This window comes from Eurytemora carolleeae, unplaced genomic scaffold (genome assembly GCF_000591075.1).
Source record: "Eurytemora carolleeae unplaced genomic scaffold, Eaff_2.0 scaffold421, whole genome shotgun sequence".
Taxonomy (NCBI): Eukaryota; Metazoa; Arthropoda; class Copepoda; order Calanoida; family Temoridae; genus Eurytemora; species Eurytemora carolleeae.
The window spans coordinates 51,478-66,483 of record NW_019396311.1 but is presented as its reverse complement, the minus strand read 5'-3'; the positions used below and the strand labels follow the sequence as shown (position 1 = coordinate 66,483).

Here is a 15,006-nt window from a genome sequence, read left to right as displayed (position 1 = left end):
AGACTTAGGAAGTGTTTAATTCTGCCAATTTTCTCCATTTTTTCTAAAAGAGAAATTCGCAATCACTTTTAAGAGAAACTAAAATTGAAAATAATTAAAATTCAAAAAGATAATTTTTAATTTAAAAAATCTTTTGCAGCTACCGTTGTGAATTAAACATGCCACTCTATAAATGTAATCACTTCTACAGTACCTTAAAAATCTACAATCTTAAAATAGGAAATAGCTAGCTTTTAATGTCGGTTGAGATTGATAATTGGAAGATGTTCTAGAAGAATCCGAAGAAGAAGAGAACGATGAGATTCTGAGAAATATTTCACAGCTTCAAATTCCTGATATTTTTTTTCGGTCTAGAATTTTCCAAGTTATTATTAACGTTTAAAAGAGATAAATGTTGGGAGGGGGGAGATTTTGAAAAATATTCACCCCTTCTATTGAGAGTAAGACATCTCCTACTTTGAATGGGAAATCATTTGAAATAACGACAGCCCTTTGCCATAAAGCATAAAAAGTTGACACATCAATTTTCAAGACTCAAAAATCTCCTCAGGGTCGGTTTTTTTCGCCAGAAGAAGATCTATGAGAACGTTCACCAATCTTTTTTCCTCGTGCCGTTCTAGTTTTTATTTTACGATTTATAGAAGACAATATTAAATTTGCTTAATTAAATTGTATTGAAATCTACAGGATTGTCATTCTAATTTTCAAGATAAATGTATTAATGATGCTTATAAGAGACACCAACAAATATTTTGCCAGAATTACAAGCAGGGATATATATTTTCATTAATAAATTCCCTAATCAAATAATAAAATAAATTTTTCTTGTGGGGAATTATTGGTAGGAAATATAAAGTTTGTGAATTTTGGAGAATATATATACTTACCAATGTTAAATATCAGTAAAATTTACATTTGTACTGAAAATACTTTATTCTTTTAAGTGTTCATAACACATATTAATGTATACAAGTTGTTTTAGAGCCAACTCTTTAAGCTCACAAAGGTTTTTCAGATCACTAGAAGGTAAACGTGGTTAGTATGTATGAGTGTATGTATATTGTATAAGAAGCATGCAAAGCAAAGGCCTTTTTAAGCATATATAAATTCAGCATTTTAAATGCAAAAACTAAAATTAAGCCATTTCTATGGTTGGCACAGCAGTTCCTCTGTTCATAAGAGCTTTACGAATTACAAAACCAAAGACGATAGCTATAGTTATCAAGACCAAGATGGCAACCACAATAGGTAACCCAATTATTGAACTATCAGAGCTGTATTCAGTACCAAGAACATCTGAACAACTACATTCATTGCGACCGTTCCAACAACCACCAGCGTCGATTCCAGCATTTTGAACTTGTCTCATTGATCCATCTTCAACCCTGAAGGTCTGAACATCATCAGCTTTAATCACTGTGCCACCACTAAGACCTTCTTCATATTCTCCAATGAATAAATTGTGGAGCATGACATGCTCCACTGTCTTGAACTTTAGATTGAGAAATGAATTTGCTGTGCAGACGTTGCATGTATTTTTTTCAAGTCCAGGAGGAACTGGCCTTTTATCCTCTTCAAATGGGAATTTGGCCCCACAGGGACGCACACAGTAGTCCAGGGATCCTCTGAGTACTACAGATCCAGCTCCAAAATGTAGTTTACCAGAACCATGAATATTTTTAAACAATATGGTCAGATTTCCTTTGTCAACACTTCCTCTGAAGTAGATGTTAACAGGACCTGTTTCAGCGTGTCATTTTTATAATATTTGAAATACTAATTTTTTTACTTTCTAAATTTTGCTATAATTCGGTGTTTCTGTGTAATTGAGATAAATCAATAATCAACTAATATTGACCTGCAAGGAGACTATTGATAAAATTGTTTGGTTTTTATTAAAATCAATTGCGCATAATTGGTTTCATTATTAAAAAATGTCCACAAACTCAATGTTTCTAAATATTTGAATTTTCTAGAGAGGTATTTTGAACCTATATTAATATATTCGGAAGAAATTTTAATATGGGTGTCTTTTGTAAAGTTTAAGGGTGCACTGCAAAGTTGAAAAAAATGAACCGCCCAAACCTGAATTTTTGAACTCTATGAGATTAACATGGGGATATTTAGCATCAAGATCCAATGTGAATATTGAATTAGAGTTGCAGCCCTCATAGGTAATGGTTTTCAAATCTTGAATGTTCTCTGAACCACTAGACCAGATGATTTGCTTGAAAAGATCCACTCCAAATCTACCACCACCATTTTCTCCCCATTTATACTCTCCCCCACATGTACATATTGCCTGGTAGGAGGTACCCTCCACATAGCAGTTGGTTTTCAATCCAAGACAAGATATTTGTTCAATACAAAGAATAAAAATAAAGAGGAGACAAGTTTTACGCCTCATTTTGATTTTTCTTTCAAAGTTTCTCTTGAACAACAGCAACGTTAATGGTATTCAACCAGTTGATCTGAAATTAGGAAGAATACAGAACAATTTTATGTTTAAAAACTCAAAAATCTGCATCAAAAAACTGTTTGTTTTCAGTTGATTACCTTGAAAGTGGTCAATTAAAATTTAGCTAACAGACATGAAGGAAGTGAAAGCATTATTTCAAGTGACCCTCTGTACACACGATTCACAACGGTACCCAACTGCTTTGTCTGATCAAGTATAAATATAAATTAAAAAAATGATTACTATTAGTTGTGATTTTAGCACAAAATTGACTTCAGCATTTCTACTTTAGGAAAGCATATAGGTGTTTCAATCTTTGCATGCAGGGGTCACTTGAAGTTACGCGTAAATCAATATATATATATATATATATATATATATATATATATATATATATATATAAAATCTATAAAATGTTCCTAAATTATCAAGTATCTGCTTGCAAGGTTTCACATTCTCAAATATTAACCAGGAAAATGTGACAAACATTGCAAATATTTGCAACGAGGTTAAATGTGTGCAACAAATTGCATAAATGCTGAGGATTGAAATCAGCGTGATTACAGCTGAGTAGAGGACAGATCGTTTTCTCAAAACCAATCTGTTTTCCTGGGGCAAAATGTTTTATTAGAAACCCCCTGGGGATTTTATTAACAGATTTGTCCAAATCCCAGAAATAATAATTCTTAAAAATAAAGAAGAACAATTTTCAGATATTGTTCACAACTTATGTCTATAGTTAAAACTAATTAAAAGATTGAAATTTGTCATTTTTCAAAACTGTAAAATAATTTCGAACAAGAAGGATAATGTATTATTAATTTTGATGAAGAAAAATGTTGTCGCAAAAATTAAGCTGTTTCAAACGAATAAAGCAAAACAAATTAACATCATACCCAAAAGTACATTAAAGATATAAGTTATGGTCTAATGATATTATTTGTTATTTATATATCTATATATATATCGATTTAAAAAAACATGGGTATATTCCTAGAGAACGATTTTTTCCAAAAATCGTTCACTAGGACAGACCCAAAACATGCCATTTTGTAACATATCAGATGCATTTACAAAAATGACAAGTAAGAGGGTGGGGTGTGGCGTTTCTAATTATGTTATTTAAAGAATAAGATGATTTGTCCTTGGACCTGTTGTAAAACAAACGCTGCAATAGATAGCATATTAGTCCCTGGTCTGTTCCAACCTACATTCAGTTTTCAAAGAGTTAATATTCACAATAGACAAATCCCTCACTCTCCCTTCCTATGGATCAGAAATACAAAATGGAAACTTTTATGACCTTCATGACATTTTTCCAAAATATCGAATAGAATTTCGATGTTTTATGGTTAAATTGGCCAAAATAGGAAGAAAACAATCATTTTTGAGAGGATGTAGAGAACAAATTATGTATTAGATAATGTATACCCATGAATTCATACCTTGACGCTCGTATTTGATCTTGAGGAATTCTAACTCCAACATTGATTTAAAGAGTCTAATAACAAAAAAATTATCTGATTTTTATTTATAAAATTATTTGCAGCTTCGAAATGATCTTCTGTCAGCCATTACTTGTAGTAATTGGTTAATTTATGTTCTTTATAATAAATTTGCAGACATGAAAATTTTAATGATGAAGAACCATTTAGATATAGAGTTATTATATAATAACTTAACATGTTTTAGATTGTAATTGTAATCAGATTCATATTCATGCATTATGCACATTAACTTTATTTCTATTGGTTTTGTAAGATAATAATGTCGATATTGTTTTTCTTATTCTTTAAAACATTAAAAAGTATTATAATAAAGGAAATATGCCTACAAAACCGAGTTTTAATCACTGATAATTGTTTGATTAAAACTAGTTGAAAAAATGTCTGAACTAAATTTATGCCGCGGCATTGGCTATTCATTTCTGTGATGCTAAATCAACTGAACTAAGGTTTTAGTGTAACAAAGCTCCTAACAAATTAGGTAATTTCAAAACTTTCATTTATTTCAGCAAAAACCACACCATTTTAATTCTCACATGTAACTTCAAGGACTTCAAGTTTTCGAAAATCAGTTAATTAAAGCTTTGTGCCTTCTTGGCCTAGAAGTCTGAAAGAAACCATCTCAGTCAAAAATAATTTTTATTTAAAAACAATTTACTTCTTTGATTATTTTATAGATCACAATACTTGAAATTTTCATTTTAAAATAAACAGTAGTAGTTCAGTTGATGCTATACTATCATGTCGTCTTTGTTGAAAATTACCAAAATTATGTTATTTTAAAGAATTTATTTAAGCTTAATTTCTTTTTAAAATTAAATTTTTACGTCAAATATGTTTTTTTACTTTTGCTGAAAAAACAAATACAAATTTTAATTTTAATTTTTAAAATCCCAATGTCGTCTTCTACATTGTCAAGAATATTTCCAAACCAAATAAATTTATTTAGCTGGCTCGGCTGGCTATTGTGTGATAACAAATTAAGTAGAGTAGAATACTAGCACAGCAGCTAGCTTCTTTGGCTCAGTGGTAGCGTTCTCGGTTTCAAATCTAGAGGTAGTTGGATCGGGTCCCCGATCCGGCTGCCACAAGATTTCGTCACGCAGCGCTACTTGCGGCGAGATGCAGAACCTAGTGAATCATAACCCGGAGATTTGCCACAAGTTTCTCAGTAAATACAGTGGAGCGGTGTTACTTTTTATTACTGAGAGTTAGGTTAGGCTTAGACAATTTCTGGGCCGAGCGCTGCGGCTAGGACAGGCTAGGGGGCCGAGCGCCGCGGTTAGGACAGGCTAGGGGGCCGGGCGCTGCAGCCACATGGTCAATTATATAAATGTACAAAATTGATAGGAGGGGGGGAGGGTCCAAAAATGGTTCTCCAGGATATTACCAAGACTGCTGTTCAAAACCTCGTTCCGTTAATTTCATTTCTTGTTTGTGTGTGTTTGTGACTCCAGGTCCTCCTCCAAGATAATTCAAGTAGAAGACTAGCGGAGTTCTCTGGTTTATATTCTTCTACATTTCCATCCAGGTTTCTCATAAAGAGATTTGAGTAATTTCCTTTCTTTAAAATTTTGGTGTGAGCTTTTTATAGTTTCAAATATGAATATGTAGCATGATTAGCTTAATATACTGTTAGTAATATGTGTTACTGTTAATTTCCCTCTGTCCTTGTTTGCCAGTAAGATCCCTGTTTTCTCTTATAGTTTGCAAAAGTCCTAACAGTCCGATATAATCTTTATTTTATTCCTGTTATTCTACTTAGGTTGTCAGGATTTGTGTGGTTTTGTGTCACCTTAAATGATATATGTATTGTAATACTCATGAGAAGTAACATATATGCAGGTTTTTTATTGTGAGGATAAATACAGAATCACTGACTTTCTTTACGTCGAAAACGAGAAAATAGTTAGAAATTCTATTAGAAATGATGCGCGAAGCGCCAAAGAAAAATGTTTTTTTTTAATATTTTTGAATTGGCATAAAAGATGGTCCAGAACCATGATCATGAGGGGGGGGGGAATTAGTTGCGCCACTACAAAAAATCTCAATCAAATTAAGGACATGTCCGAATATTAACTGGTTGGAAGAGTTGAAAAAAAGATATCCTTAGTTTTTTTTACAAAAAATTTAGAATTTTAGATATTTTTAATTTTTTTTACTGGTCACTTGGGATTGCGTCGACTGATACGAAAGATACATATCCCATACATTAACCGTGTTAAGATTTTTCTTCAAATTTTTCTTGTTGCTTTTAATAAATGATAAACTTTATAAGTCAATTGTAAAAGTTTAGATTTTAAAACATTCAATGCCAAAATTTACCAAAACTTTACACAATTCTTTTTAGAATTTCGAGCACCAGGTGCGTACAGTCAAACTGCCGGTTATGGATTTACTGGTCCTAGATCCCAGGGGTTCGGAAACCGGATGATGGGACCCGGGGGTCCAGGAGGTCCTGGAGGTCCAATGGGACCAGGAGGTCCCGGTGGACCTCCCAGGTTCCGAGGACGGGGTCGAGGTGGACCTATGGAGCGGGGAGGACGATTTCCGATGGGACCTCGTGTTCCTTTACCAGATCAGGATGAGGCTATGCCGGAGGATGTTAAAGCAAGTATAGAGAACCAGAAGTTCAAACTTGACAAGGTATCTAATTTATTCTATTTAAAGGGAATGTAAGCGTAATTTCAAGTGACCTTTGGGTCATTCCATGTCAAGTCAACCACCTATGGACGGCATGTCACAGATTTTGCTGAAATTTTGCATACAATTTGGGATATGAAAAAAAATGCCGGAACCCGAAGATGAGCGTTCTGAGACCTCCGTGGCCGGAGATATGGCTCCGGAAAGTTTCCAATATTTCGAGATTTCGAGGCCGGCCTCTATATTTCAAATGGCTCTAACTTTTTTGTTTTAGAAGATAGCTCCAAATTTTTTTCAGTTTTGAATAGGTAATCACAAGCCCGTTATTTGGCGTTAAAAGAAAAAATATCATTAAAATATTATTNAAAAATTAGTAATACACACATGCATTTTTAGTGTACAATAGTTGAAATAAATACTATTGATGGTCTCTTATTATAATTTAGATCACTTACTCACATAAAAGTATCAAATATTAAATATTTATCAATGTTTAGGAGAGATAACAATAATTAAGCAGAAATACTACCTATTAGTTGCATTAAGAAATCTAAATTAGCATTACATTATCAGGTCTCCTCCTCAACAGGAACAAATACATATGAATTTAACTTTTCTAACCCCTTCCTTATGGCAGTATAAAAATATGTAAAAAAAATCAACACAATCGGAATTGGTACACATCCTCAAACGGAGGCTGAAAATAAAGAAATGCAATTATGACTTGTAAATAATATTTTAATGATATTTTTTCTTATAACGCCAAATAACGGGCTTGTGATTACCTATTAAAAACTGAAAAAAATTTGGAGCTATCTTCTAAAACAAAAAAGTTAGAGCCATTTGAAATATAGAGGCCGTCCTCGAAATCTCGAATTATCGGAAACTTTCCGAAGCCATATCTCCGGCCTCCGAGGTCTCAGAACGCTCATCTTCGGGTTCCGGCATTTTTTTTCATATCCCAAATTGTATGCAAAATTTCAGCAAAATCTGTGACATGCCGTCCATCAGGTGGCTGACTTGACATGGAATGACCCCTTTCATGCAAAGATAGTAATGCCCGATTTACAACGGTATCCTTGTAACTTATATCTGAACAAAATATAGAAAATACAGTAGTTTATCTGACTCAATAACTGTTTAATTCTGATACTTTCTCCGTTGTTTCTTATAAGTAAGAAATGCTCAAGTCACTTTCACAGAGAACCAGCAAATGAAAATCAACAGTTTATAGAGACAAAAATATGGATATCTAACTCTTTCTCAATCACACAAGACTATTAGGGTGAGTGTTGTAAATCGGCGATCTTCTCTTATCTTGGAGTTTCACTTGAAAATACACTTACCATTCCTTTAAATATCGATATAAATATTTTTTTTTAATATATTATTACCCCTTTCACTTAACCGATATATGCTTTTTTTTGTGGAGCAAAACGTACTATTTTTTTGTTACTTTTGTCTTCTCTGATAAAAAATGTTAACTTTTTTACATAGAAGATATCTCAGCTGTTGTTTATAATTCCATTAGTCGTTACATGCAATGTTTGAATAATTTGAATAAGTTTTAGATGATATTGTCGTGAAATATATTGAAATTCCATCTCTATTTTGAGTTTAATAAAAATAGGCTTTCAGAGCGCTTTGTACGCCCTCTTATATTGACAGTGTTAGCTTTGTACTTAAATTGTTCTCAATATGTTATGGATTTTATTTTCTTTAAAAGGGGTGTATATTTTCCAATAAAATCATTCTCCGCCCCATTTCAGAAAATGACATTTTCCCCAGACGTTATATAATGTTTTATTTTGTTTTTATTTTAAGCGTTTTTCTTGCTGAAATGGGTTTCGAAAATAAATTCGTTGGAGGGGAAAATTTATGATTTTTTGGTTAAATAAGTATCAAACAGAATGAATAAACTTTCCTTTTGAAGTCCCATTTTTTTTATATATATAAATCATTTCTAAAAATATACACTCTTGTACTTAAATTTGCGTATTTTCAAACATATAAAATGCTGACATGTTTTTTCGAGGGAAAATTTTATCTCTAACCATCCGTAAACCTTCCTTGGGGTCATGTTAGTTGCCTCAAAAAAAATTTGCCAGGTTGGGTTACTGTTTCTTATGTTATTTGGATACAAACCAACAAACGAGGAAAGTCCATAAATAGATTTTGGTTTCAGACCCCCGGAGTGATCGTCAAGGGTGAGGACGGAAGTTTGATAAAGATCGCTGCTCCTGATCCTAAGGAAGAACTTGACCTAGACTCCGCCCCGGACCCAACCCGGTTCGACAAGTCAGTGCAGGGCATCCTTAACGGAAGAAACGCTGCCATGTACGTCGGATTGGAGTGCAGGAAGCGCCAGTGGGAGATAGAGTTTGAATGCCTGGAGGCTGATGGACCAGTACATAATCGTGTGTACAGCTACTCACTTACAGTTGGACCACCGGGCAGTGACGACGTACTTGTCACGTGTGGCATCGCCAGGGGGAAGAAGGAGGCAAAGCGACGATGCTGCGATGCAATGGTCTTAAAACTGGACGATTTACCGCCGGCACCGCCTTTGCCGATGCCAATGATGCATCGGGGAATGATGAGACCTGGTTTTCGGCCACGACTCCCGCCGCCGGAAAGTGAGGACGCCATTTTTAGAAATTACGACAAAACAGCTTACGGTGACGATCATCCGAATAAGAATCACCCAGTGTTTCAACTTTGCTCGAAAGCGAAGAAATCTCACTGGCCACCGCCCACCTTCGAACTTGTAACAGAAAAGATCGTGGATACTATAAGGTATTTTTAATATATAATATTCAGGGTTCGAAAAAGTGCATGCCTTAGCGGACTAACCAGGCTACCCCTGGCGTGATGAATATGCGTATTGATTGGGGGAGTGCTGATGGGTGGAATTGCCTGGGGCCAGGAACAACCCCAGCGATCTTCTTTTAATAAATGAATAGATTTTATATATTTTATACATTTGTGTCTCTAACAACAATTTCTAATATAGTTAGGGTATTCCANTAATTGGGGGGGTTTACTGAGTAACTAAACTGATTGTATATATTATATTATTTATCTATCTATCTATCTAGGAACAAGCACGGGAAAAGTAACACTATGTTGTACACTTACAAAGTTACTGTTTGGCCGGGTCAAGGGCAGGTTAGTTTTTCTTAAAGGGAATTTTCACTAATTTTGAAAAATAGAGAGAAGAACGAATTCTTTCAAATCTATTAATAAATTCCCAGCGTGTCCTAAAGATGTATTTGAGTGTTGGATAACTGTCAAAGTATGTATTCATCTGATAGTAACTCCCAAGAAAACCTTCTTTAAATATTGAAAGTGATATTTAATATCAAGGGTTACATAGATAGATTCAGAAACTCATAAGTTTGCATAAAGTAGCTAATGTTTGTACGTATAGTTGTACTAATAACTTGGTATTAGAAAGTGTACCAGATAATTAGTTCAATCGGCCATTCCTAGTTAAACCACTTTTCATTTCCATGTGGGACTAGATTTCATGAATAGTTAGAAATTGAACTACTTCGGTTAAGTTGAACTAGAAAAGTGGTATAACTCAGTCTACCAAGTTCAACTATGCCTCGCTATAAAAGGGACAGTAAGCGTAATTTCTAGTGACCTCTCCGTGAAAGATAACAAGACCCGATTTACAACGCTTTGTCTGATCTTTACGAAAAACGACGGTATTTTCCACATTTTTAATCAGATTAAGATGTCAAGGGTTCTCGGCCTCGCATTGTCCTCTTTACATGGAGGGTCACTCAAAATTACGCTTACAGTCCCTTTAACACTTATAATATTATAGGTTGAACCAAAAATATTTTTTGGATCTGGTCCGACCAAAAAAGATGCAAAATTTGCTGCCGGAACTATTGCCTGGGCGGCAATTATGAACCCGGCGGCGGTAAAAGCAGCAGCGCAGGCCTCAGAAGCAGCACAAGCAGGTTCAACAGAAAAATTAAAAAAAAAATTAAATCTGAAAAATAATGAAAAATCTGAAAAGTAACCAAAAAAGTCGCAAATAATGTTTTTTTGATTCTCAATAATCATATGTATTTCGATAGGGCCCTTGAGACATTATAACATAAACATGAAAAATGGTTTTTTGATCATAAAACCCAAAAAATCTCTAATTTTCTGGGAAGAAAGATAAATGAAGAATCATGGGGATGGGGTATTTGTTTGTTTAATAAATACTTCTCTCTGGCTGATGATTGGTCTTTATCTAGGAGTATCAGGGGAGGAAGCTGCTCAGCTGGCTGTTAATATCGCAGCACAGGTACATTACATTACATTACATACATGGTGGCACGGAAATCAACGCTAAAAAGCTTAATTATATTCTGTAAACTAAAAAAGAACTGGGATGTCCCATGGGGAAGGTTTTAGAATGCCCAAAATTACTAAAGTAAATTTCCAACAAATTTAGATTTTTGTAAAATTTTGAAAATCCCCGAACAAATATCATTAAATCCGCGAACTTTTTTGTTATTGTTTTATAGTGTACTATAGGTTGAAATTAAAGATGGACGCCGAGTTTTATTTTATGTACTAGTTAAATCTAGTGATTAAGTTAACTGATACAAATTATTACTGAATTGCCGGGCGCTGCCCAGGTCTACTCATAGTTACTCCTGCCGTTTACCCGCGCATGGTCTTAAATTACGAGTGTAGCTATTTTTCCCCAATTCTATTAAAGTTGACCTACTCAACCCAGAATCTTAAAACTAATATGAGAACATTCCCGTGGTTCTCCCAAGTTTCTCAATCAAAATTTAAGTCAAATCGGTCCAGGGGTTTCTGAGTTATGATCGGACAAACAAACAGATAGACACACAAACAGAGAATACAACTTTATATATATATATTTATATATATATGTGTGTTATAGATAACTGGACCCAAGTTGAAGAGTGCACAGCACGTGACTGAAGAGAAATGGCTACAGCAGGTCGCGAAGGCAGCGGAGAAGAGCGTGGACTTGAAGGAAGAAATTGAACAGCTAAAGGTTAATTATAAATAAATCAAAAAAAAATGAACTATATTTTTTTATTGTCTGCATTAATATTTTTATCATCATTTCTTTAAAAAATAAACAAAAATTTATATAAAAATTTATATGTAATTGTAGCTAAAATTGCTTTAAAGAAAACGGCTTTTACCAACAAATCTCAAAGTTTATTACTTTCCATTTTTTTCTTTTCGATATCTTAAAATCAGTGCAATATTTTGGCTTCCTGTATCTTGATTAGATAAAAACCTGTCATGAGAATTAGATCAAGATACCCCCCCCCCTCTCCATTTGTTAAAAGTACAGATGACTTGATGTCAATTGAACCTCTCTCTGCATAAACTATAGATTAACTATTAGATAAGAATAGTTCAATCCTTTTTTCTTAGAAAATGGTTTAGAGAGTACCGTTGTCCTTTCGGATTTTTTTTATTAGAGGATAAATTAAAACTACGCTGGGGGTCCATTTAAACTACGCATCAGTTAATTGTTGATAAAAAGAAAGTTACAGTTCTTGTACAGTTCAACCCAGAATTTCGTCGAAATCTTGACAATTTTCAATGGGTTTTCTAAGATAATACATAGATCTCAGTAGCCTTAAATATGCGGGGTTCAATATAATTATTCAATTAAAAACTAAATATCTGCGGCATTCCAATATCAGTAGGTTTGTAAGACGACATTTTATAAATCATTTTAACGACTCCCGTAAATTTTCCCTAATATTAGGCGGAGAAGGCGAAAAAGCTGGAAGAAGAGGAGGCTAAGCGCAAGGCGGAGCGAGAAAAGAGAATGGCGGACAGAGAGAAACGTTTGGCGGAGAGAAAGAACCGATCAAGGTCAAGGTCCAGGACAAGAAGGTCCAGATCTAGGACCAAAAGGTCCAGGTCCAGGTCCAGGACCAGAAGGTCCAGGTCCAGGACAAAGAAGTCCAGATCCAGGACTAGACGTTCTAAGTCCAGATCAAGATCTAAAAGAGATGATAGGTGAGACAGAGATATATTTTCTATTTTTAGATTATGAACATTATGAAAATTAACGGAAAATTCGTTAAACGAACGGAATCATAGAGATATTAGTTCAAAAATAAGGGAAAGAACTGTTAGGGTATTAGCTAACAGCATTGTTACTTCATTGACTAGATCCTTTTTGCTTTATTTTTACATAATTTCTATGGTAAAATCAAACGATACTTTCTTTTTTCTCTCTTTGACAAATCATTAAGTCAGGAATGTTTTTTTTTCTTAGAGGGGGGGGGGGAGACTAAAACTCTTTTTGAGGGGGGGGGGAGTTTAAAACTCTTTTTGAGGGAGGGGGGAGATTTAAACTCTTTTTGAGGGGGGGGAGATTTAAACTCTTTTTTTTGGAGGGGGGGGGGGGGATTTAAACTCTTTGAATCTATATTTGGTTCTAATGCGTCACAAAAAAAATACGCATAAAAAAATAAAATTATTTTGATTGCAGATTAACAGTTTTATTTCAAACAAAAGACACAATTTTAGGAATTATTTAACGGTATTGAATTACAATTTTTCGGCTCATGAACCCGGAAATAATTTTTCGCAAAAAATCAGGAACAGCAACTTAGTCAAAAAAGGAAGATAATGTATAAATACAGAAATTATACAAGATAATAAATTCTCATATTAGCGATTAATATGATAGCTACATACTTTCATTTGGTCTCTGTATATATGTATCCAAAAAAACGTGAAAAATTAGCCTCCAGCAAATTTCGATTTTCATAAAATTTTGAAAATCCACGAATTTTGTTTTAATAATCTGCAAACTGTTTTTGTTTTACAATGTATTGTATACAAAGAGAAAACCCGGATGCCGGCAAGACTTGAAACTCAAACCACCATTTAGGAGCCTTAAGCCATCCCTACTAATATGATTTGATTTGATTTCACAATTGTAATAGAAGATGGGCGCAGCATAATAAGATGAAAATTATTATTATGATTATTTCAATATTTTAGGAGAACCTCAAGGGGAAGATCGGAATCCAGAATTAAAAAAGAACGATCATCCAGGGATCGATCTGGAACCCGATCGAAGAGAGATCGGTCAAGAGAACGCTCGAGCACTAGATCTTCCCGCCGCGATGATCACTAGATGCAGAAGAAATGCGCGAGGAAAAAATGGAACCCACTTGTGTAATTGCTGCACAGGGTGTTCCATAAAAAAAACAGTCGAGTCAGGAACTTAATGGACACCCTGTAGAATAATATTTCGTGTTGCACAAATAATGAAAATTTTCACTGTTTCTTGTATTTTTTTCTTCGTTTATTTGAGTTTTTACATTTCTTAATGGGGGGGGGGGGGGGGGGGTGTTTGATTTATGCATTAATTGTAAGTTCACGAATAAATGCATCTAATTACTATACCTCAGTGATTGTGAAAAGACGAGAAGAGAGATAATCAGGATGTAAATCACACTAATTAGTTTTCAGCCATTAAAACTCACCAGTTGCCATTTTGTTATGTTCTTAAAAGTAAGATTGAATAAAGATGAACAGGATGGTATAGTAACAAGTGAAGACATTTAAAAATAGAAACGTTAAATATTTTTCTGAACAACTTGTGAGTTCCTTTTATGGAATAGGGAAAAAAATCTGTTAGGCAGGGTCTGGTTTATTTCGATTAGTAGATTCAACGTTGTAATTATATTTTATTTGGATTAACTAAAACAACTCACAACGTGATAAAGCTGTCAGATAATCTTCACCAACATGTTTAGGTTCTTACAATACCAACAATTTACTAACAATTAAAAAAGGATTAAAAAACTAATTCACTTTTTGTATTTTTTAATAATGCTTTTTGCGCTGCTATAAGTTTTTTTTCAATGCTTACTTAAAAATTACACATGAAGTTAATGAAAAAATTACACTTACAAAACTGTTACTAGAAGTAATAATGTTTTAATATCTGTCCTGGGCACTAAACATTGGAATTGATTTGATTCGATTTGATTAATTTCTGGAGGAGGAGAGAGGGGGGGGGGTCAAGCAAGAAAAAGGTTTTGATTGTTTTGAAAAAAAAAGTTTTTCGTTCTGAATCATAAAATAAAATAATTTAACGATTTTCATCTAAGACTTAAGTTTTGGGTTGAAATAACATTATTTAGAGATATAATTAGGGAGGAGGGGGGATTAAACTGAAATATAAAAATAATCCAAAGCATTGTGTAAGTTGGCAGGCAGAATCTTTCTTTACCAAACTCTACCACTAGGCATATCAAGTCAAAACAATCAGAACTTTTTACTACAAGCAGTAACTGCATTGCACATCTTTTATGTTCAGTTTTCTCGAGACTTTTTGAGGTTTTATCTCTTGATGGCAAATCTATATTC

General features: G+C 33.9%; 3 protein-coding genes across 5 annotated transcripts in view; 2 read left to right on the top strand and 1 right to left on the bottom strand.

Annotated features, from left to right (window-relative positions):
- Positions 1-175: 175 nt before the first annotated feature.
- The window catches only part of LOC111700697 (GTP-binding protein 1), a 48,023-nt gene continuing 33,192 nt past the window's right edge, over positions 176-15,006 (top strand). Inside the window, exons 1-2 of the mRNA XM_023471701.1 lie at positions 176-189; positions 1,977-1,980. The gene's annotated coding sequence lies outside the window, so the exon portion shown is untranslated. The remainder of the gene's footprint in view (positions 190-1,976; positions 1,981-15,006) is intronic.
- LOC111700702 (uncharacterized) lies at positions 194-3,987 on the bottom strand. Of its 3 annotated transcripts, XM_023471708.1 has the most exons (4): positions 3,904-3,977; positions 3,610-3,665; positions 2,086-2,471; positions 194-1,740 (listed from the first exon to the last, which is right to left on the bottom strand). In XM_023471708.1, exons 3-4 carry the CDS (start codon positions 2,405-2,407, stop codon positions 1,136-1,138), a joined length of 927 nt encoding a protein of 308 aa, XP_023327476.1. In that variant the 5' UTR covers positions 2,408-2,471; positions 3,610-3,665; positions 3,904-3,977; the 3' UTR covers positions 194-1,135. The 3 variants fall into 3 exon arrangements, with proteins under 3 accessions (XP_023327476.1, XP_023327475.1, XP_023327477.1); XM_023471707.1 differs by lacking the exon at positions 3,610-3,665 and having other exon boundaries at positions 3,904-3,987; XM_023471709.1 differs by lacking the exons at positions 3,610-3,665; positions 3,904-3,977 and adding an exon at positions 2,557-2,664.
- Positions 6,261-13,916, top strand: LOC111700701 (uncharacterized). The gene is made up of 8 exons (XM_023471706.1): positions 6,261-6,609; positions 8,792-9,402; positions 9,705-9,774; positions 10,442-10,580; positions 10,866-10,915; positions 11,528-11,644; positions 12,377-12,633; positions 13,630-13,916. The coding sequence occupies exons 1-8, from the start codon at positions 6,394-6,396 to the stop codon at positions 13,763-13,765; spliced, it is 1,596 nt and encodes a 531-aa protein (XP_023327474.1). The 5' UTR covers positions 6,261-6,393; the 3' UTR covers positions 13,766-13,916.